The sequence below is a fragment of the Meles meles genome, chromosome 10, assembly GCF_922984935.1.
Source record: "Meles meles chromosome 10, mMelMel3.1 paternal haplotype, whole genome shotgun sequence".
NCBI lineage: Eukaryota > Metazoa > Chordata > Mammalia > Carnivora > Mustelidae > Meles > Meles meles.
In genome coordinates, this window is record NC_060075.1 from 26,864,905 (window position 1) to 26,890,072 (window position 25,168).

Consider the following 25,168-nt stretch of genomic DNA (forward strand, 5'->3'; position numbering starts at 1 on the left):
AATTTGTGCTAGAGGAAAAGTTATACCACAGCCTTCTACTGAATTGTATTGCTAATATTGAGATAGAATTAGACTTTTGAAGAAAATTTTCTTATGAATGCTGATGTCCTGCTTTTAGTGATTTTTTCTATTTAAAATGTTTTCTCCATCATAAACACTCCTTAAGTTTAGATTATATGGAAAAATAGAAAAATGTTCATCTGCACAACTAACATTTGCGTTTTATGTATTTCTTTCCATATAATATTTAAGACATTTTTCAGTAAAATAGAAAATAAAATGAGATAGGTTATTTTTTGTGTGTGCTTTTAGAATTTAGAACTGAAAAACTTCCCTACTTCCTTCCTTCTTTCCCTATGAGTTTGATTAAACAACTTTAAATCTTTGACTAAAATCTCAAGTTTTCATTTAAATCAGAAGTTTTAGGCAGTTGAAACCATTGCTTATTTTTCAGTTTTAAGGGTAATATATTCCAGAAGCAGTCTTACTTTTTATTTTATTCCCCTTTAAAACTGCCTGGGGATGCCTGGGTGGCCTAGTCAGTTAAGGGTCATCTGCTTTCAGCTCAGGTCATGATCCCAGTGTCCTGGGATTGAGTCCCATATTGGACTCCTTGCTCAGTGGGGAGCCTACTTCTCCCTTTGCCTGCTCTTCCCCCAGCTTGTGTGTGTGCACTCTCCCTCTCTCTGACAAATACATACATACATGCATACTGCCTAAAAACATGGTCAAAACAGAATATTCAGTGAGAAGGAATATTTCCTCCCGTTTATCTGTGAAGAGTTGTGGTTATTTAGCATTATCAGCACAGACACAGTTATGTTCATAGTTTCATGTAAAGAAAGAAAAAAAATGTAGAAAGTTGCAGAGCTAAACGTTCTGAACAGGGCTCGAGATTTTAGGAAGGCCATATAAGATCCATATTTTGAGTCACAGTTTGTTAATGGCGAGCCTACTTTGTGCAAGCCTTATAAATACAGAGCAGACTGGATATGACCCTGCATGAGGAACCTCGGTGGTGTGTTGGGCGTCTGTGTCTGTGTTCCACTTGTGTCATGATATCAAGGTCTTGGGATCGAGCCCTGTGTTGGGCTCCCTGCTGGAGAAGAGCCCAACCTCCAAGAGCTGGAACCTCCTCTTCTCCCTCCCACTTCTGCTCTAATGTGTTCTCTCTCTCCCTCTCTCTCAAATAAATAAATAAAATCTTAAAAAAAAAAAAAAGACATGACCCCTGCCTTTCAGGGTGTTCACAACCTTGTTTAATGGATCTAAATAGAGAATCCTGGGACTTGACAAAAGCAAGTCTGTAATGCAGGATACTTCCATTTGGTAGAAATTAAGATTATTGAAGGAAGCTGCCTAAAACGCAGGAATTTTTATGTATCTTAAGATTTTGGTGCTAAAATTAAAAGAGTAGGATAATAATTATATATATATGTAGCATATATTATTATATATTATATATTACATATGTAAAGGAAGCAAGACAAAATTTGCTGAATGTGTTACGTTCCAATATTTGGAAATTAAGAAAAGGAGATTTAACTAATGAATGAGAGAGGCAAGAATAAATGGGGACTGGCTTCTTACTTTAGAAGAAGGAAAATACTTTTTTCTTATTAGTAGGTAAATAGAAATTTCGTATTTATGTCTCATACCCTGGATTTATATGCACATGTATTAGCTTTGTGGCAGTATGGAGTTTTTAATACTAATGGCATGTCTTTCTCAGTGTTGTCTCTCAACTCTGACATTTAGTTCCATTTAAATTTCATTCTTAATACTTTTGGATCATCTGTTATCTCTTCATTATTTCTGTAAACCTATTCATGTAAATTGAGATAAACATTGATTTTTGAAGTCCCACTAAATAAATAAAAATTTTTGAATGATTTAGTGTTTTCCTGGTCTGTGAAGTGAGACATTATGCTTGTCTAGGACTATGTTGAAGCCCTTTTAGAGGAAGTCGTTGTCTCGGTCTTATATTCAGGAAGCATTAAACACATGTAGCTAACCTGTTTTCCATGTTATAGAAATTACTCCTGTTTTTAAATAATAATAAAACTAAGCATTTATGTGACATTCAGAATTACAGATATTGATGATTTAAAACCATTTTTTTCTCTGTAGGACACCATTGCAGTAGCTGGATTTACTGTGTTGTCAGCATCTTCATCTACAAGCAGAGATGGTAAACATCGCTTATTTTTGAAAGCATTTGAAGAGTTCAGATCAACTGTTTATGTAAGTGTATAACTTTTAGTCCAATCATTTTGTGGTTTTAATGAGCTAAGGGGATGGAATAGGAGCAGTATTTCTGTAAATCTGCAGATAAACTATTTAGCCTGACTGAATTATTTTAATTAAATATTTTAAGTTTAAAGCAAAAATTCTCTTCTCAGCTTTATGTTTAGAATGATTCCAGGTAGAAAAGAAAGATCCCTTAAAAATAATTATTTATTAATGAAATTTTTAAAACTTTGTAGGTACTCTAGATCTCATTCTTTACTCTTACATCATCAGCCTTTTTTGATGGTCACTTTAAATTGATCAAGTGCCCTTTTTTAGGTAAAACTGATTTCCTTCTATTTTATTCTTTACAGAGATGCTGATTCTCTGCTTCCCACTTCACCCCTCCTCCCACAGCCCTGTGTGTGTGCATGTTCACACATGGAGACCATCAGTTTGGTCAAGGCTGTCAGAGAAGTAGAGTTGGGCCAAGTTCTGTGCTTGCAGGCCACCATCTGCCTGTTTTTCTATAGTATCCGAAATATGGGCTGGGGGTGATCCTCTGATATTGAAATTAATGGATTAGACTGAACCTTAGACAGTTTTGCACATGTCAGTCTTAATTTGTAAGGCATAGTTTTGTGCCAATCTAGTGAATTTGAATATTACACAGTTAAGTGTGTAGTTTTGGTGCAGTTAAAGGTCTGTAATCACATTGGAGATTGGTTGTTTATAAGTAAATCCTCTTTTTTTGTTTTCAGGTTTATGTTAAATCTGTCAGAGATTTTTCTGCAGAATCAATGTCTTTGGTAAGATAATACTCAGTTTAATTTAAAATATGCACACCCACGCACTCACATAAAGATAACACACATGTATGTATTTCATATATATATATATATATGATATCCACTTACAGTCTAATTTTTAAAATAGTAATATAATGGGAAAACAAAATATCTACCTTTTTGATATCTAATAATGTTAAATTTGAGTTATATATTTACCTAGTAATTAATAACTGGTCATTCTTTTATTTGGAATATCTGTTGGTATTTTCTGTAAGCTACATATAAAAAAAATTAAAAGGGAAAAACATTGTATTTTGTGAAGATACTGGGATTAGTACTTTTAAACCTCAGGCAGATACTTTTGTTTCTTTATCAGTTATATTTATAAACAATATCATGTGCCAAATTGTGATTTACAAATTATTTAATTTTAAGGAGTTTATTATACTTGTGATACATTTTTCATTTCTTTATCTTTTTTTAATATTTTATAAAATTTTGTTAAAGCAATAGGAAGATTCCCACTTTTATAGGTGAGCTACATGTAGCTGAGTAAAACTGGAAAAAGGGTAATATATATGATGAAGTTCAATATAAAGTTTACCTTCTGCCTATGTTCTTAAACCTTTTGTTTCTAATTGACAGAGTCCAGGGACTTTGTTTTAGTTAACAGTGACTATGGGGTACAACTTTTAAACTCTGAATAATACTATATGGAAATAAAATTCAAATTTGTTATTTAAAGAAACTGTAACCAATAAAAGGGTTGATATACTTTTTTAAAAGCATGAATTAGCTGCAGGTATTAGTTTTTCTCAAAATTATTTTAGATTGCTCAGCTTCAAATATTTGATACATCCTCAAACCTGTATATAAGGAAGAAGTAAAGGAAAGAACTTACGAAATTGGTAAAAATGTTTTTTCAGCGATCCCAGATATTCTGATCCGTTAGACTATAACTTAGTTGCTCTGCACGTATATACTAGCTTATTTACATGGAAAGTCAAGTTATAATCAAGAAGTTGTTTGTTGTTCATGAATTAACAAGTGCATTGCATGGATGACCATAATGGTTAGTGTCATTGAGCTATATGCTAGCCTGCCCCATTCATCTATACATTAGGGAGATAACTTTAATATCTCGGATCTAGTTATTTGTCATCTTTCCTTTCTGTCCCATATGCTTCCATTTTTTTTCCATCATTTATGAGCTACAACATTTTTTATATCAAAGTTTGATGAGGATTTCTAAGCATTACCTTTCTTACACTTGAACTAAAGGATCAGCTTCCTTGAAAAAAACAATTAACTCATTTTTATTTGATTTTTAAAGTTTTAACTTATAGTGCAGTAGGTAGTAACCTTATTTCTGGTTGTTGGTGGGATGGATAGGTGATGGGGCCAGATGTGTGATTGTTTGACTAATACACAGACATGTACTTGTAAATCACTTTCCCCTTTCTTTCCAAACCTAAGTAGAATTATTTCAGACAATTTATCTTTTCTGTTTTTCCCATTTTTAATGTATTTATACCATTTACAATCAAAACCTGTAGTAAAATCTTTATAATAATATAGGGGGAAAAAAAGAAATATATACCACAAGTTTTGAAGTGATATTACTCAAAGTTAAAATCCAGAACCAGAAGTTCTTAAATTGCATTTCTTAGAATTATGTACAAATTACATAATTTATAATCAAAATTCTTTGTAAGAAAAACTGGTTGGTTTGTATAGTAAGAAAAACTGGTTGGTTTATATAGTAACCTTTATAAGTTGTGTATTTCCTTTTTTTTTTCAGGCTATGTCCTCTTTTTAGACACTTAAAAGGAAAAAAATGCAATTAGATTGGTTGTTATTTTAAAAATTTAATTACAGAATCCTTCTAAAATGTAAATACTTAGTGTTGATATATTCACTGTCTTCGCTTTCTTAGGTTCCAGCAACACATTATATATATACACCCCTGAATCAACTTAAGGGTGGTACAATTGTCAATGTCTATGGTGTTGTGAAGTTCTTTAAACCTCCATATCTAAGCAAAGGAACCGGTAGGTATTAAAATTGGTAAAGATTTAATGGGCTGGAGCTGCTTTATTGGTTTCAAAACATAGCTCCTTCAATACTGTTAAGTCTTAGAAGCTCAATTCTCATTTATTTAATTTTTTTAAATATTTATTTGAGAGAAAGCATGTGCACACACATGGTTGCATGTGAGTAGGGGCAGGGGTTGGAGAGGGAGAGGGAGAGAGGGAATCCTCAAGCAGGTTCCCTGTTGAGCATAGAGTCCAACACAGGGCACTGCCCCAGCACTCTCGAATCATGATCTGAGCTGAAATCCAGTGTTAGCCATGTAAGTGACTGAATCACCCAGGCATCCCTCAGGTCTGATTTATAATTGCCAAACAATTCATATGCACATTTTTGGCCATTTTCACTTATAAAGTAAGTATGGTCTTTAGATTCCCAAGACTAAATTAAGAAAAGGATGCTAAACTGCAACATGACAGCATATAAAAGTATGACATAGGCTAAATATAAAGTATTTTAGTTCTGTAATGGTGATATATAAATCACTTTTAATTCTGGTGTAGAACTTAGAAAAGACCAAAGTATAAAAAATAAGTACCTGGGAACATGTTAATGAATACATGGTATAAAAAGATACCAATTATAACATTAATAACGAAGTATATATGAGGAGGAGTAGAAGTATAGTTTTTATATATAATATTTATTAGCTTAAAATAGTTGATATAACTTTAAGATGTTTTATGTAAACTCCATGGTAACCAGAAAGAAAATACAGAAGATACACAAAAGGAAATGAGTATGTCGCTACATTAAAAAAAAATCAATGAAATACGGAGGGCAAAAGTGCTAAAAGACTAAACAATTAGGACAATGGCAGTAGTTAAGTCCTTCCCTACCAGTAATAACTTCAAATGTAAAAAAATTAAACACCTCAGTCAAAAGGCAGAGTATTTCAGTTGTTTTTAAAGATAATTAAGGTATAACCTACTAATTCTATAAAATACAAGCTTTATTTATTTATTTACTTTTTAAACACTTTTTAAAACAGTTTAAACAGTCTGATTTTAAACAGACTGACATAGAAAAGAATAAAAAACATGAATTTTGGTTTTCTGAGGGTTAATTAAGTAAAGACACCATATAGCTTTACCTTGGTTTAATTCAGTTCAACTAAATTTAACAGTTACTAATCTATTTAATCTAACCTGAAACAGCATTTGTAAAAGGCACCATTATATATGTATCATCAAGAAAAGCTCTGCCAATTAAGTTTATGCTTCACTGTTAATTTTAAGATGTAGCCATATTTTAGAGATACAAAAAATGGACAATGATGTTGTTGATGAAATACTGTCTTTATCTATGGCATGCCAGGTGCTGTGGTTCCTCCTAGAAACACAAAGATGTTCACATTGAGTTTATAGTTTAAAAAATATTTTATTAAATTATAGATATGTAAATTTTATTATTGTGGCGTGAACTTGAAGTGTACTCTTTAGTGGGAAATGAGGGAAACATCATATTTTCTTGTAGTCAGAGGATTTTGTTAATGCACAATGGAAGGACTTATTCTGTGAAAGTGACTGAAGACTATGAAATCCAGAGAAATTTGAAATAGGTGGCAACTAAGTCTGAAGGCGTCAGAGGGATGTGTTATTGAAAACTCTGGTGATTTCTGTTTTAGCAGAAAGGGAATGTTAAACAGTAAGGTTGAAGCAGAGAAGTTATTGTTTAAGTGTTTATTTCTCAGATATTTTCATTTGACTTTACTTTATCTGCACAGTCTGCATTCTCCAAGCTATCATACTTTTCAACGTTTACTTGCATATGTTCATCTTGGTGGTTTGTTTGCATCATCAGGTTTATTTCCCCTGAATCTTAATATTCTGTAAATTTGCTATAAAGGTGTGATCACTGTGTGATCCTCTTCTGGTTGTGAGTATTATCTGGCAGCTCTAATTGGCCTGCTGAATTTAGGAATAAGCTACATGACAGCCAGTTATGTCCATCTGACTTGGTAAAAGATAGACCTTAAAAACTTTTTGAACTTGTTATGTCGCTAATTCTTGTCACCGAAAGTTTTTATTAAATTAATCAACAAATGTATTCAAGAATAACAAATGATAATAGTATAGAATAAAATGATAGTTGTTTTTAAAACACTGATGACTCAATATTAATTTTAAGTTATTACTCAACAGCATAATCATGTTTTCTTCTGACAATGTTATTAAATCATGTGTATATAATGAAAGCCTTGGGGAACTATTATTTTTATTATATATTCATATGTATTTTATGTCTCTATCAAATACATTTAGTTGGATCCAGTCCCTTAATAAAAAAATTCATGAGTAGTAATGAACCGTCTGTTATGACAACGATAATATGTTTCTCTACTTTTTCTGAGATACTGAATTAAAATGAATGTCATCAATTTTACCACAGCATATTCATTGAAACTCTAAGTCAGATATCTTTACTGCCAGCAAGATGGTAAAGTTTTAAAATTATCTATTACATAACTTTAGTTACACTTTTTATTTCTATTGAGAGCACTCATCCTTCAACATGCTATAGGATAGTCAGACAAATAGAACTTTCCTGTTGAAGAAAGGATCAACTTCATTAGTATTACTACTGAGATGTACCAGAATAAATGTACAGGAACAATCCACAGCTCTGCCTTTTTTGTATTATATAAAGCAATATTATTTTGCAAATGTGGGACCACAGTCTTAAAATCTACATCCAGAGCTACATAACTAGTTATTTGGAGGAAAGTTACCTTTATGCAGCTCAAATTTAGGTAAATGGAAAGAAGTTTATTCTGTTTTATATCATTAGCTGGAATTTTTCATTAAAATTTATTTTATAAATGTTAAATTCAGTGCTACTGAGGCTATTTGGTGCACTCTAGCATTTGTACTTCTTGACTAAAATTTTTCTTCAAGACTTTCCTCTTCATTCTAATAGTGATTACATATGACCTACATGCTGCTGTCTTATTTCTGGTAGCAAATGCTTATTCCCCAATTTCTGTATTCAGTCTTGGAGAAGTTGTAGCTTTTTTTCTGTAAGTCTCTCAGTCCTGTTGTTAAAAGGACAATATAGATAATTACATTCTTTCTTATTCAATTGTGATAAGATTCATCATGAAAACCGAGAATTTCTCAAGGATTATGGAAACAATATTTAGTAAAAGATAATTGCATCATCAAAATTGATTTTGATAATGATTCATCAGGGGTACATAATATGTCCTCTTTTATGTATGAAGGCAAGGGCATTGCTGCCTTAGGATTTTGAGATTTTATAGCAATTGTTTTTGAAAGCCTCATGTTTACTTTTGCTTCAGAGAACTGGCTAGACAGAGTTGGGTATGTCAGATTTTGCCTTATACAGATAACATATTTTTTTAGTTAATGTCTGTTAAGAAGTTTAGTTTTAGCTTTGTCTCAGATTCTAAGAAATCGCCTACAATTTCTTTAAGCTTGAGACACATTTACTCTGTTCTTATTGTCTGTTCTTGCTAAATAAGATCAATGTAAGCTGGCCATAAAATACTTCCAGGCTTAATAGTATGTGCTTGTCCTTGCTTGTTATCAGTATCATAATGCCTGCTCATTCTGTGAGCAAATTGAAGGAGTAGAGGGAACTCTGTTTGTGCTACTTTTCTAATATTTGAATCCAGAGGAAAGGAGAGGATAGCTAAAATATTTATATCATTTTTTGACTGTCCCCCTCTGCACCCTCCTGCCTTTTTTTTTCTTTCCCCAAACTTTGTGATCCTACAGGTCTCAGCCTTTTTGTGCCACATGATGTGGTACATTGCCTGTTACTCCCTAGCTTACCAGAGGAATGCGTTATGTTCCAAAATTACTTGATTTTCATACCTGCCTCCCATTAAAATTCTCCAATTTTGGAAAGCAGTTTGACTAATCTTGAACAGTTGTGGATGTTACAGTGTTTCGAGAAGCACATCTTTCTTTTGCTGTTCATTATCTTATAAAAGGATACCTCTTTTAGCCGCAAACTGAGTATTATAGTCAGATTTTTAGAGCAGTATCCAAAACACTGGACTTTTGAGAGACCATGTCTATTTTTTCTTTTAGTTCTTGGAATAGAGTGCTGGGATATAGGGCCCTAGGAGTTTTTTCCTGTCTATAGAACATCCCAGCTAGCTCTAGAATACTCTTTTTGGCTGTGTAAAAATATTTTCACTCAGGAGAATGATTTGACATATATACATTAATGTCATTAGCATTATTATTTGATTATTTTCTTTTGTATGAGTAATATTGGTTGCATAGTAAATGATTATGTAGTGTCTTTTAGTTTTTAAAAGTATAAAAAACTACATATTGCACATTAAAGAGAATTTATTAATTAATGAATAATTTATAACTTATTGGTGTTCCATTAGATCCAGGACACTTCTGATTCATCAAGAGAGATTAAAGCATCTTGTATGATGTAAAATTACATGCATATTAATTATATTTTTTATATTTTAAAATTTATAATGCATATTTGAAAGGTTTTTGGTTTGTTTTTGTTTTTGTTTTTTTTAGGTTTTATTTAAATTCAAGTTAGTTAACACATAGTATATATTATTAGTTTCAGGGATAGAATTTAATGATTCATTATTTGCATATAACACCCAGTGCTCATCACATCCCGTACCTTCTTTAATGCCCTTCATTCAATTACCCCATCTTCTCATGCTCCTCCCTGCTGACAGACCTCAGTTTGTTCTCTGTAGTTATGAGTCTTTTTTTTTTAAGATTATTTATTTATTTATTTGACAGATCACAAGTAGGCAGAGAGGCAGGCACAGAGAGAGGGGGAGAAGTCTAAGCAGAGAGCCCAACGTGGGGCTCGATCTCAGGACCCTGGGATCATGACCTGAGCTGAAGGCAGAGGCTTTAACCCACTAAGCCACCCAGGCACCCTATTTTATAGTTTGCCTCCTCTATTTTTTCTTTTTTTCCCTTTTTTCCTCTATGTTCATCTGTTTTTTTTTTCTTAAATTCCACATATGATTGAACCCATATGATATTTGTCTTTCTCTAATTGACTTATTTTGCTTAGAGTATTATATTCTAGTTCCACCTACATTGTTGCAAATGGCAAGATTTCATTCTTTTTGATGGCTGAGCAGTATTTCAGTGTGTCTGTATGTGTGCATATACATACTGCTGCTGCTTTCTCCATTCATCAGTTGATGGACATTTGGGCTCTTTCCATAATTTAGTTACTGGTGATACTGCTATAAACATCAGGGTGTCTATACCCCTTCAAATCACTATTTTTGTATCTTTTGGATAAATATCTAGTAGTGCAATTCTTAGGTTATAGGGTAGCTCTATTTTCAGCTTTTTGAGGAATTTCCATACTGTTTTCCAGAGTGGCTGCACCAGTTTGCATTCCCACCGACAGTGTAAAAGGGTTCCTTTTTCTCCGCATCCTTGCCAGCATCTGTTGTTTCCTGACTTGTTAATTTTAGCCATTCTGACTGGTGTGAGGTGGTATCTCATCGTGGTTTTGATTTCTGTTTCCCTGATAAAGAGTGATGTTGAGCAGTTTTTCATATGTCTGTTAGCCATCTGTGTGTCTTCTTTGCAGAAATGTCTGTTCATGTCTTCTGCCCATTTTTTGACTGGATTTTTTGTTTTTTTGATGTGGAATTTGATAAGTTCTTTATAGATTTTGGATACTAGCCCTTTATCTGATACAGCATTTCCAAATACCTTTCCCATCTCATAGGTTGCCTTTTAGTTTTATTGATTGTTTACTTTGCTGTGCAGAAGGTTTTATCTTGATGAAGTATCCCAGTACTTGAGTTTTTTTGTTTTTGTTTTTGTTTTGCTTTTGTTTCCCTTGCTTTCAGAGACATGTCTAATAAAAAGCTGCTGTGGCTGAGATCAAAGAGGTTGCTGCCTGTGTTCTCCTCTAGGATTTTTATGGATTCCTATTTCGTATTTAGGTCTTTCATCCATTTTGAATGTATTTTGGTGTATGACGTAAGAAGGTGATCCAGTTTCATTCTTGTGCATGTGGCTATCCCAGTTTTCCCAACACCATTTGTTGAAGAAACTGTCTTTTTTCCATTAGATATTATTTCCTTCTTTGTCAAAGATTAGTTGACCATAGAGTTGCGGGTCCATTTCTGTGTTCTCTTTCTGTTCCATTGATTTGTGTGTCTGTTTTTGTGCCAGTACCATATGGTCTTGATGATTACAGCTTTGTAATACAGCTTGAAGTCCGGGATTGTGTATATCTTTGGAATTTTTAACCCTTTAGGAGTCCTTTACCCTTATAAAAATGTGATAACAGCTGTAGAGCTTGCCCCACAAAAATGCACATGCATGCCTAAAGACTTAAACATACCATATCAAAAGTTCATGCCCCCCTCCTCTGAACCCCAGATTGCAAACTACTAATCTATGGTATGTTCATATGTTACTTGAATATTCAGCCAATATCAAAACCACAAAATATTTTTTGTTTAATGCATGGTTTTTAAAATAAATTATAGTTTTTTTTTCATTCACTCATTTCCTCGTTTATTCAACAAACATTTATTAAGTACTTTTTATATGCCAGGTATTACACTAGACTTGGGAAATGCAAAGATATCTAAATCACTGTTTCTACCCTCAAGGAATGTTTAAGACAGATAGTAATTACAATACAGTGATTATAATTGTTCATGATTTCACTTTGTTTTTAGTCTTTCCTCAGTTTTTAAGACTCAACTTTTATTTCTGCACTTACTGTTGGCTATGTAAGATAGACTCTTTATTAAAAGTTGAACAGTGAATTTACTTACCTATTCTAAAGGCTAGAGGTTGTGGATTGGGCAGGCATGGAGTTTTCCATTTCCCAAGAGCTAAAAAATTATGTCTAGTTGAGCGAGATAACACTCTTCACAAGTGCTTGGCTGTCTTTCAGGAATGGAAGGCATCTAAGGGGCATGGTTAGTCATTACTTACCTCTTTAAGGCCTTGGAGGGGTGAGCTAAGCCTCTCTCCATTACTGTTTCCTGCTTTTTTGTCCATGACAGTAAGAAGTTGGTTTCCACTTGGAAAATGAAGGTGGAGAAAGATCTTTTTTCCCCTGTCTCTGAACTTTTGTATTGCTTGCTTGCTTATATTCAGGAATGACTGTGATGAAGCTTGAGATCTCCATCTGGCTTTCAGTTCATATCATAGGACTGAGTCTGTCTTTTATGACCTCTTCCTCTAAGAAATTATTAGCCTGCTAATTTAGAAAATCACCCTTATGTTTCGTTAGTTTATAATTTGAATTGCTTTAGTGGATCATAAAAATCAGTACTATTGTTTCCTCATTCTTTCTTGTAACTTAAGTTGCATGCTTTTATTCATTTAATTAAACAATTTCTTTGCCAGCCTTTATAGCATTGTACTAGACTTAGTTGTTGTCCATAGTGATAAAGTGAAAAACTCTCAGAGAGTTTATCATGAGGAAGATGAGGAAGACCTAAATTTAATCAACTGGCTAAGGCATAGTTGTATGCTATAACTAAAGAAGCAAGCAGAGTGCTTTGGGAGTGAGAATGGAAAGATTAATGCTAACAGGGGAAAGCCTTCTAAGAGATACTGAATTTGAGCTGAACTTTTGAGGATAAATTGGATGTTGATAGATGAGGAAGAAGAGGCCAACACTCCAGATCTTGGAATTGCAACAGCAGTTCTCAGACTTTTATAATGAAAATGTGGACTTTCAGTTTCAAAAGCTAACTGCTGAAGAAGTTGACTAAGGTATAATTTTAAGCAATGGAATGTCTGCAGGATACTGATGCATGATTTCATGCTCTTGTGGCAGTCTTTTTCAGGGATCATTATTAAGGACTTAGGATACTTTGTGCTGTACACTTTGTTTATATTCTAGACCATAATTTAAAAGTATATTTTGTATTTATGGTTTTCTATATATGGTAGAACTCATTTTTATTAAATATGTAACCAGTAACCTTATTTATGTGATAGAATTATAATAGAGTTGGCAGTTGGCCTTTGAAAGATGATGTACTCAGAATTATTACAGATAAAATGTTTTAAGCAGCTATCAGTGGAATGCTTTGCTACATTACTTCTTAGGTAAAATGGATTCTAGTAATATTTAGTTCACAAAAATTACTTTCAAGTTACAAATTGCTTTGCTTTCCATCTGCATTTTTAAGTTCTTCTATTTCAGTTTACTGCTTTCCCTCCACTTTACAAATCATGATTGAGAAAATCAAAGTGTATACTCTTTTTCAGTTTGGTTGTCTTTTTTTCAGCAATTTCTGGAAACTTCTTATGTGTTAATGATATTAGTCTCTTTTTTTGTCATAACTGTTAAGATATTTTTCCCAGCATTTTAGTTAGAGTACTGATGGTCTTTGAAATACAAATGTTTAACCTACATTTGGAGTTGTAATTTTTTTTAGAGAGGCTTTTCCATCCATTATAAGATCTGAAAAATCGTAGTCTTTATTTTCTTAAAATTCTTTTATATTGTTAAAAACAGATATTGCATATATTTCCTAGAATTTTGTTTTGTATGTAGTGCAAAATGATCTTTTTGGTGGCAGCTCACTTATTTTAAAATCATTTATTAAATAATGTGATGTGTAAGCCACATACAATATACATACCTGTACATAAAGATCTGTGAAGCAACACTTAACAGAGAGCCTAAGATGATTTTCTTCTCACAATATGTGACCCTGTGATAGTTCTCCTTAACTGAGAGGACTATTCAGAAGTTGTCCAATTTTTAATCATTAGAGTATTTGCTGCAACCTCCACATAAACTTTTTGGAGATATAATAATACAGTCTTATTGTTAAACTCAGTTTTTTAGTTCTTCAGTTATCATTTTAGTATTTTTTTAAGACTTGGAGGAATATGTTGCTTGCATTTGCAATATCCATGCTAATTTGCTTTCTGTCTCTGTCCCCTTCTGGACACTTCATATAGATGCACTCATTCAGCATGTGGTCTTTGCGTCTGGCTTCTTTCACTTGACATAATGATTTTGAGGTTCATTCATGTTGTAGCATGTATTCATTTTGCTGAGTATCAATATACTTTTATAATTATTTAAAAAATTATTCTAATTGTTTTTCTTATTTTCAATACAAACTCTGTGAGGATAGAGACCACTGCTAAGTATTACCATAAATCCTTATACCTAGGAATACCATCTATTGTGATTGCTTAGTACATGGAGTAAAGTGTAAAACTCCAGAACATTATTCCAGAATAACATTTATGAACTTATGAAATATCAGCCTACATACCTATTCTGTGGGTTTTGTTTTTTGTTTTTGTTTTAAATTTATGTATTTATTTATTTTGGAGAGAGAGAAAATGTGAGCTCAAGTGTGTCAAGGAGCAAAGGGAGAGATCTTTTTTTTTTTAATTTTTAAAAATTTTTTTATAAACATATAATGTATTTTTAGTCCCAGGGGTACAGGTCTGTGAATCGCCAGGTTTACATACTTCACAGCACTCACCACAGCACACACCCCCCCACCCAGTGTCCATAACCCCACCACTCTTTCCCGACCCCCCACCCCCGCAGCAACCCTCAGTTTGTTCTGCGAGATTAAGAGTCTCTTATGATTTGTCTCCCTCCCAATCCCATCTTGTTTCATTTATTCTTTTCCTACCCCCCAAGCCCCCCACGTTGCATCTCCACTTCCTCACATCAGGGAGATCATATGATAGTTGTCTTTCTCTGATTGACTTATTTCACTAAGCATAATACTCTCTCTAGTTTCATCCACATTGTTGCAAATGGCAAGATTTCATGTCTTTTGATGGCTGCATAGTATTCCATTGTAGGTATATAACACATCTTCTTTATCCATTCATCTGTTGATGGACATCTAGGTTCTTTCCATAGTTTGGCTATTGTAGACATTGCTGCTATAAACATTCAGGTACACATGCCCCTTCGGATCACTACGTTTGTATCTTTAGAGTAAATACCCAGTAGTGCAATTGCTGGGTCATAGGGTAGCTCTATTTTCAATGTTGGTATGTATATTTCCAGCACAATGTTTATGCTTCTCTTTCCTTCCTTCCATTACCTTTTTCAGTATAATCAAAACATGAGAGGATATTTATGTAATTTCACACCAACATAATAAAGCCAGGGCTCGGTGCCTGGGTGGCTCAGCTGGTTGAGCGACTGCCTTCAGCTCAGGTCATGATCCTGGAGTCCCGGGATCTGAGTCCCACATGGAGCTCCCTGCTCAGTGGGGAATCTGCTTCTCCCTCTGACCTTCCCCCTCTCATGCTGACTCTCATTCTCTTCTCTCTCTCAAATAAATAAAATCTTAAAAAATAAAAAATAAAGCAAGTGCTACTATATAAAATTTCCTTGTAAAATTATAAGATTGTAGTATATAATATTGTCTTGATTCAGTGATTTGCTTTCATAACTTTTACTTGGGTGTTTCAGTAATAAACTTTTATGTAAATGGAAACTTACTGAAATACTGATTGGTTTATACACAGTGCTACAGTAGATAAAAAGGAGGTAAAACAACTTTCATGGAGGAATTTTCTTGTGGATTGTATAATTTGTACGTGCATGCATGCTTCTTTGATTGGATGAATTACCAGCTTTCCCTTATAAAACTCCAAGGCAATTTGCACTTAATCATGCTGATGAAATTAGGTGAATTACTCAAGATTGCAGAATATAGGACTTAATTTATCATTTGTTATCTTTTCCAGATTTAATCAGGTTACATGAAGTTAAAAGTTAAATACTTTGTCAGCAGTTTACATATGAAGTCTTACTAAAGCATTAAAGTCAAGTCTTTATCAAGTTTAAATACATATTTTAATATCCTAAAATGTATTTTAAGTAATTTATATTTATTTTTATATTACATTAGCACCCAAATATACTATTTAGGTAGGTAAGTTAAGAATACTGATTTATGGAAGCTCTTTCTACTCTTCCTAACTTTCCTGCTGGTATTAACTATCAAGATGGACTATTGTCTTTGTACTTTGTATTGTACTTTGTATTGTTTTGTAACTTCATTGTTAAAACATAAAGTTGTAAGTTCTTTGTAATTTCACAAGTTATTTTTCCTACATTTGCGAATAAGTTAAAATGAGGCATTGGAAAAAAAATATTTTTATTAGTTTATGTAGCCTTTTTTGATGGATTATTTATTTGGTAAGACACTTCACTTCCTTGAAGCAGTAAAATAAAACATTTAGCAGTTTGCCTTGTTAGTATTTGTTAAAATGGGTAGCTTGGTTTTTACTCATGAATCATGCCAATGGAAAGAACCGGAAAGCTATTTAATATTTCATGTAGATTGTTACTTGTTTTGTTATTGAGAGCAAGTTATTGGACAGATTTTTTTTTAACATTTTATTTATTTCAGAGAGAGCCTGCATCTGTGGGGGGGGGGGGGGCAGGGGTGGGCACAGAGGGAGAGGGAAAATATCCCAAGCATACTCCCTGCTAAGCACGGATCCTGACCTGGGGCTCAATCTCAGGACCCCAATATCGCAGACTGAGCCAAAATCAAGAGTTGGACAAACCCAGCACCTCTGGACAGATTTTTCTGAATGCCACTTGTTTTCTTGAATCTGAATTTTTGTTTCCTTCTTTCTTTGTTAACAAAAATCATATTAAAGAATTTGAAATCATAAACTTGATAAAAGTCATGGATGATACTTTCAAAAAAAAATATAAGCCAAGAGAAAAAGAGTAAGGAACAGGGACTTAGCGTATGATAGCTCAGATAAATGGTGTACAAATACGCTCCATGTAAGGAGATGCCACTTTCATCCACATAGTCACTTACATGAAAACATGCAAGTGTGGCAATTTTAGGCTTGTCACTCGAGTCCTGATGCAGCTCTTCCACACAAATCTGCACAGCACATGGAGCCAGCCCGTTTACCCACTCAGAATTCTGAGCATGCCCTTACCCATTTGGCACACACATACCTGTTGTGATGCTCTCTGGGCATCCCCTGGGTTGCTTTTGTCTCTCTACAGTCCATTCCCATCCCAACTCTGAACCTGACACAGATCCTAAACACCCTAACTCTGAACCTGACACAGATACTGGGGGAATGGGGAGAGGGAAGGGTTTAGAGAAGCAATGTGTACATTGCAAGTGGCATTTGTGTCCCTCTTTCTGATGGTTTTTAAGAAAAGGCCAGATGTAGATGCATATGTGGGTGCAGCGAAGATTTCTACTCTTTTGGGCTCAGTAAACTTCCTCTGGAAAGCTTTTTTGGGTTGTGCAATATTTCTATTTGAAAAAGGAGAAGCTTTTTCTCATTTGCAGGAAAGCAGTGCAAAAGCTAGTGGTTGCCTTATAAAGATGCTGTAGATAGTGGACCTATTCTCAGTTTCCTGTGGTGTCTTTTACCGTCCACCAAGTCATTTTTTGGAAACAAAAACAAGATACAGGAATAGAGATGATCAAGAATCTATAATGCATCTTGGATTTATAGAAGGGTACAGTAGAGCCATATGATACTTGCAAAAAAAGAATGTGTCATTCTGTTAAAAATAAATAAAATTGATCTTTGATATTTTGTAAGACTGCTATGAGAAAAATGGTCCTGAAACAATACTCCTCACAAATAGAGCTACTGAAAAAGCAAACTCAATATAAATTTGGTTTCAGTGGCTCCTGCTGATGTATTAAGAAATGAGAATGTAGTATTATTTACTCTTTGAAGTAGCTTACCAAGGTTTTGATTTTAAGTTTTTTTAATGTTCTCTAAATTATTTCCCTTCCTCAAAGAAGCAAATTTCTTTTCCTCCCCCTCCTCTCTCTCCTCCCCTCTCTTCTTCCTTTTCCCCTCTCATTCCTTTTTCCCTGTCCCTCCATTCCTGCTCTCTTCTGCTCCATCTCTTTCTCACCCCTCCACTCTGCATTGTCCTTCCTTCCATTTTTTTGTTCTGTCTGGTAATTGTTTACTCTCTTCATATTTAAAAATGTACATATGGTTTATTCTAGGATACAGACACTCATCTTGTTTGCTCTGTATATAAGTACTTTGTTTTTCCATACTTTTTGGATTACTGCAGCTTTGTAGTACATCTTGAAGTCTGAGATTGCGGTACTTCCAGCTTTGTGCTTTCTCAAGATTGCTTTTCCTATTCATCTCCTCCTTGAGTGGGAAATCTGAGACAAGTAGAATTTTCATAGGGCATGTTGATTGATAATGTCACGTGGGGTGGGTGGGAAGAGAGCTGCCTGTCTGGCTGTAGGCTCCCTAATGTGGTAATGCAGAGGGACTTATTCTGGGTGGTAACCCACACACCGGAAGCCTTAGTACTTCCTGGTTAATCAGTGAAATGTCCTTGAAAAACAGCTTGTGTTCCTGGACGTGGTCGATTTAAATATTCTGCCTCCCAACCTGAAATCATTTTCCTGGGCAGTAGAGGTCAGGATGCATGGATACTGAAACAGTTGTTTTGTGTGTCAGCTTTTAATTAACCTTGATTTTGGCTCTGCTTTTCACTTCCACCCTTAATCCCAATGACTCCCATCTTCACTGTAGCCACTTTATGCTATCTTCTGGATTGTCTCCCCTGTTCTTTTTATCCCTAACCCTTTGCTTTCCCATCTTCCTGAAACATAGTGCTATCTTCTCCCCTGTTCCTTCACTCCCTTCTCCTCTCTTTTTTCACTGTTCTGGGTTTATGCTCTTCAAATATTGATATTGTAATTACTGTGGTACTAGGTAGGACTAGAAGGCAATACATTTTCTGAGTGTGCAACTTTCTGAAACATGCATATCAAAAGGCAACATCTGTTAGAGTTTTTACTACCACCAGTATTTGAAATTTTCATTTTCATTACATCCCAACTATTAATTTATTTTGCCAGCTGAAGTGTATATGTTTCTTGTTCTAACGTGTAATCTTCTGTAAGAAACTAGCAAATCCTTATTTTTTTTGAGCTGTTGTGATAATTTTCTATGAATTGTTTGTTCCTTTGAATTTCATAGTCACTGTGAAGTCCTGGGCTTTGTGAGCAGTTTTCATAGAATCTTTATGCAGTGTACTGACTCTTCATCACATTTGCTTCAGATATTGTCTAGTCTTTGTTTTCACCCTAATTTTAATTACATTTATTTTATAAATTATATTTTAATTGAACATGTTTATCTGCTTCATGATTTCTAAACTTTGAAGTAATAAAAAAGTTACTACCCCTCCAGATAATTTATACTAATTAAGAATTATAGTTTTGTTTTACTAAACTTTCTAAAATTAATTTTTGTGGAACACTCTTGCAGAATAATTTGGCAGTGCATTTTGAGAGCCAAGAAACTCTCTGTATTTTGATCCTCTTCTCAGAAGGTTTAATTAAAAGGAGGGATAAGAGTTTGTTTAGTGGTTTGAATTCAACTGTATTCTTATTTTGTCAAAAGCTTTGAAGTACTAAAATGTAAAATATTTTTGTGTTTTCCAGATTATTGCTCAGTTGTAACAATTGTGGACCAGACAAATGTAAAGTTAACCTGCCTGCTCTTTAGTGGAAATTATGAAGCCCTTCCAATAATTTATAAAAATGGAGATATTGTTCGCTTTCATAGGTTGAAGGTATAGTTCATACTGTCCAGAACTCATATCTGTTTGAAGAGAACTGTGTATTTTTCTAGTTAGCCCTAATTATGTAGTTGGTGTGGTAGAACATGGCAGTAAGCATTTCAAGAGACAAGAACAAATATAAATAATATTAGACATCAAATATTAATATTCGGAAACCTCTTCATTTGGACAAACTACCTGCTCTCCTTCCACAAGAAATGCATTAGATGCTGTGATTTAGCCTCGTTGCAGCCTGTCTTCTCACTTCTGAATGTGGATTGATGCTCTAAAAGTTTCCATGTAGAGCTGGTTAAAAAAAAACAAAAAACAAACAAAAAAAACCACCTTGAGCCAACAGGGCCTTTTTTTTTTTTTTAACTTTTTTATAAAATAATTATACAGTGATTGAGAGGTTGTATTATTTTTCTGTTTGTTGTATTCCAGTACAGTGAAAAGTACTGAGACATTAAGTGAAAAATCAAAATAAGTTGAACTTCATTTATGAAAAATGTGTTAAAACATGAACAGATATGTTGGTACTTTTAAAATGCTATCAGTTAAATGTAAGGAAACGTTTAATATGAAGGTTAAGCTATTAAATAGTATGTGATTTTAAAAAAATTAAATACTTTAATATTGTAAATCCCTTAGGGTTTAAGCATTTCAATCCCTTCATCTTTTCCTCTTGTTATATAGGTTTCCATAAAGCTCTTTCATTATCTTGGTTGTCTTTTTTCTTCTAATACTTTAGTTTATCTGTGTCCCTCATGGTCAGTGTGATGCTCATCTATGGGCATCTGGTGTGTTCTCTCTTAGTTTTGGTGGGAATTACCTTTCTTTATTTTTTATGCCTTTCCCTGAGAATAGATGAATAGTAGAGAATATTTGTGTAAAGTTAAAAAGGAAGTAGAAATATTATCATTGTAGCAAATTTATCCCGACTTCAAAAAATAACTTATTTCTCACATACTATTGTTTCAGACGGTGCACTCTTCCGTCCTCTTGCTGTTGTTTAACTGCAGTAGGACATACATCTCTCAGTTCTATTTATTTTAAAGAGAATAGACTGTAGGTTTTGGTTTTTTAATTTCTGACTTATACTTGTGTGAGTCAACCATATTACTGTATATAGTTTCACTTTTTTCATTTTCATTGTTAAGTGTGCGAATGCATCAGAATTTATATATTCTGTGGGACATTCAGTTTGAGGATATTATGCTGCTATAAACAGTCTAATACATATCTTTTAATGAATATATAAATATTTTTATTATTAATGAAAAATTTACTGGATAGGCTTAGTAGATTAGCTGTGTCATGTTTACTTGAACATAGATCAATAGAATTTATCTAATCTGAAGAACAAGGATAAATAAGAGATTGACAGAACCCTGGGGACCTGTGCAATGATATCAAATTGTGAAACATCATTTGAGATGCGCAAGAAAACCGTGTGAATGGGAAACAAATATTTATAGGAATACATAGAAATGACCAGAATTTTTCTAAATGTGATGGAAAACATTGACTTACAGATTTTAGAAACTCAGTGCACTCCATGCATGGCACCACAAAGCAAAGCATGCCTAAACAAATCACTGTGAAACCATTGAAAAAGATTTGAAAAAACTTGAAATGAGCTGGCAGAGATATAACACATTCCATATAGGAAACTGTAATACTAACCATCTTTGATTTCTTTTTTTTTAATATATATGTATTTTTTATTTATTTTCAACATAACAGAATTCATTGTTTTTGCACCACACCCAGTGCTCCATGCAATACGTGCCCTCCTTAATACCCACCACCTGGCTCCCCCAGCCCCCGCCCGCCCCTTCAAAACCCTCTGGTTGTTTTTCAGAGTCCATAGTCTCTCATGGTTCACCTCCCCCTCCAATTTCCTCAACTCCCTTCTCCTCTCCATCTCCCTATGTCCTCCATGTTATTTGTTATGCTCCCCAAGTAAGTGAAACCGTATGATAATTGACTCTCTCTGCTTGACTTACTTCACTCAGCATAATCTCTTCCAGTCCCGTCCATGTTGATACAAAAGTTGGGCATTCATCCTTTCTGATGGAGGCATAATAGTCCATCGTGTATATGGACCACATCTTCCTTATCCATTCGTCCGTTGAAGGGCATCTTTGTTCTTTCCAATATTTGGCAACTGTGGCCGTTGCTGCTATAAACATTGGGGTACAGATGGCCCTTCTTTTCACTACATCTGTATCTTTGGGGTAAATACCCAGTAGTGCAATTGCAGGATCATAGGGAAGCTCTATTTTTAATTTCTTAAGGAATCTCCACACTGTTCTCCAAAGTGCCATCTTTGATTTCTTATCAGAATTAATGACACTTGAGGAGCAAAGCAATGATAAATTTAAAGTGGTGATAGAAAATTGATTCACCTGGAATTTTGTATCCAGAGAAAATATTTTTCAAAAATGAGAGAATCCATAGCCAGCATATCTTTACTACTATTAAATGCTAAAGGATGGTGTTCAGGACAAAAAAGAATGCTACCAGCCAGGAACTTGATAGTTAGGAAATATCTAAAAACAAAGGAAATGATAAAAGACACTATTTAGTTTTTCTTCCCATAATTTCATTAAAAGATAAATGGCTGTTTAAAAGAAAAATGGTAACATTAGTAAACATGGAGTTTATAAAATAAGTAGAGGAATATGAACGATAGCACAAAGGATGGTTAGGGTGGTTAAGTGGAATTAACCACTGAAAGGTTAGTACATACCTTCAAAGGTTATTACACTTTCCATAGAAAGTGTAAAACGGGATGTGGGCAAGTGGGGAATATGACATGGAAAGGAGGGCTGATACAGTGGAACTCTATTGATTCCAAATAAACTTTGAGATAAGGATTCTTTCATAGCTCAGAGGAGGTAAACAATACTAGTAAGTTCAAAATTAGACAGGAAAGGAACAATAGAAAAACAGTTTTTAAAAGGCAAAAAGGATACAAAAGGAAAACAAATAAGATGGACTTAAATATAATCATATCAATAATTTTATGTAAATGGACTAAACACGCGACTGAATAAAAAAAGAATAAATACCAACTTCCTACAAGAAATGAAGACTTCACTAACAAGTTGTAAGTAAAACTATAGAAAAGCTGTACCAAGCAAGTAAGAAGCATAAGGAAAATGAAAGCACTATATTGATATCAGACAGAGTATTGAGGGAGATTAAAAGGGAGGGAATTTCATAAGGATAAAAAGATTGATTAATGAAGAAGATATAACCATGGTTAATGCACCTGCATCTCCCAGCCAGGCCTCAGAATTCGAAAGCCAGTCTTTGTGGCTTATCTTGGCCCTCAGCCAGACCTTGGCCTCCCTGCGTTTTATTCACTTTGAAGTCTTGTAGTTAAGCATTCTGGTTTTCCTTGTAATGGTCCTAAATAATTGTCACTTACTTATTTTTCCTTTTGTAAATTATACGTTAGTAAGAAAAGTAATAAATGTAAAAGTGTAAGCCTGGTAGGATCAGGGAGTAGACTACCTAGACCTTTAAAAATGGAAATAAATACTACATAGTGTTCTAAGTTTACATGGTGCTTGTGGATCTTGATACAGCCCAGTCGACTTTTATAATTTTGTGTGCTAATTAAGTAAAATATATTAAATAAGCATCTCTTCTATTAACTATCCGGGCAAGACTTTATAATCTTTCAAATTTCTTGAGTTTTGGGGTTCTGCGTCAGTAAGCTGTTTTGTTTTCTGCTTTGCCCAACTTTGTTAGATCCAAGTGTATAAAAAGGAGACTCAGGGTATCACCAGCTCTGGCTTTGCGTCTTTGACATTTGAGGGAACTTTGGGAGCTCCTATAATACCTCGTACTTCAAGCAAGTATTTTAACTTCACCGCCGAGGACCACAAAATGGTAGAAGCTTTACGTGTTTGGGCATCAACTCATATTTCACCGTCTTCGACATTAGTAAAATTGTGTGATGTTCAACCACTGCAGTATTTTGACCTGACTTGTCAGCTCTTGGGCAAAGCAGAAGTGGATGGAGCATCATTTCTTCTAAAGGTAGGTATTTTAAATACTTGAAATTATAAATTAGCACCACCTACATATCTAAACAGAGCTTATATTTCATTCTGGTGGGATAAATGTGCATACTATGTATTATATCAAGAACTTTAAGTTTAACTTACCGTTTTTTTTATTTTTTTATTTTTTTTAATATTTTATTTATTTGACAGAGAAATCACAACTAGGCAGAGAGGCAGGCAGAGAGAGAGAGGAGGAAGCAGGCTCCCCGCGGAGCAGAGAGCCCGATGTAGGGCTCGATCCCAGGACCCTGGGATCATGACCTGAGCCGAAGGCAGAGGCTTTAACCTACTGAGCCACCCAGGCGCCCCTAACTTACCATTTTTGATGAGCCTAGATATTCATGCAACTCTACTCTTGAACTTCCACTTCCAGAGAAAAATAGCATTCTCAATAGTTTAAATATAGTTTATACTTTATTTATTTCTTATTTTAGTATTAATAAAATATAAAGTTGTTTTCTATGTTATATTTTAGTTGCAATTCTACATACTCGTATTTCTGCTTCCCTGTCAGGGTCGCCTTCCTATTTACTTTCTTGGCTAATTCATACTGGGTTCTTTTCCCATGTCATTTCACTGCCTGTTTCATTGGGTAGATCACAGATAGTTTTGAAGTGTTTATTTTTGTTCTTGTTCTGTTTTGTTTTTAAATCAGCATGATTTTTATGTGTAAGGGGCACCTGGGTGGCTCAGTCCATTAAGCGTCTGTCTTTGGACTCAGGTCACGATCCTGGAGTCCTGGGATCCAGCCCTGCATCAGGCTCCCTGCTCAGCGGGAAAGCTGTTTCTCCTTCTCCCACTCCCCCTGCTTGTGTTCCCTATCTCTGTCAAATAAATAAACAAAATCTTGAATAAATAAATAAATAAATGGTAATGTTAGACCCATCTAATCTTTGTTTATACCTACCTCAATTTACTGATGAGTAGCTTCTTTAAAAAAAAAAAAAAAAAAAGATTTTCTTTATCTATTTGACAGACACAGTGAGAGAGGAAGCACAAGCAGGGAGACTGAGAGAAGGGAGAAGCAGGCTTCTAGCTGAGCAGGGAACCCGATACAGGGAGTGCAGTCCCAGGAGCCTGGTCGCAGGACCCTGGGATGATGACCTGAGCCCAAGGCAGACACTTAACAACTGAACCACCCAGGCTCCCCGACTCATGAATAGCTTCTGAAAAAGTCAGTTGTCTGATATTAATCCTCATCTACCCATCCTATGCAGAATATATTTAAACAACCACTGCTTCAGTTCTGCTCCTATCTGACTCTTTGAAACAGTAGGATAAGAAACAGAATACAGAAGCACGAGTACTGCGTTTAGCTTTATCATCATGTATACCTTGCCCTTATGAAGGAATGGGGAAGATAGAAATCCCTGAACAAAAGATGACGTTTTTAAAGTTGAAAGTGGCACATTTATATGCACG

At 34.3% G+C, this 25,168-nt stretch overlaps 1 protein-coding gene across 8 annotated transcripts in view; it reads left to right on the plus strand.

Moving 5' to 3' along the window:
- POT1 (protection of telomeres 1) overlaps positions 1–25,168 on the plus strand; it is an 82,619-nt gene that overhangs the window by 21,894 nt on the left and 35,557 nt on the right. For all 8 annotated transcript variants that reach the window (XM_046020480.1, XM_046020483.1, XM_046020477.1 and 5 more), the window contains 5 exons: positions 2,131–2,244; positions 2,991–3,038; positions 4,957–5,071; positions 19,546–19,676; positions 23,430–23,720. In XM_046020480.1, coding sequence (XP_045876436.1) covers positions 2,131–2,244; positions 2,991–3,038; positions 4,957–5,071; positions 19,546–19,676; positions 23,430–23,720 — 699 coding nt within the window. The remainder of the gene's footprint in view (positions 1–2,130; positions 2,245–2,990; positions 3,039–4,956; positions 5,072–19,545; positions 19,677–23,429; positions 23,721–25,168) is intronic.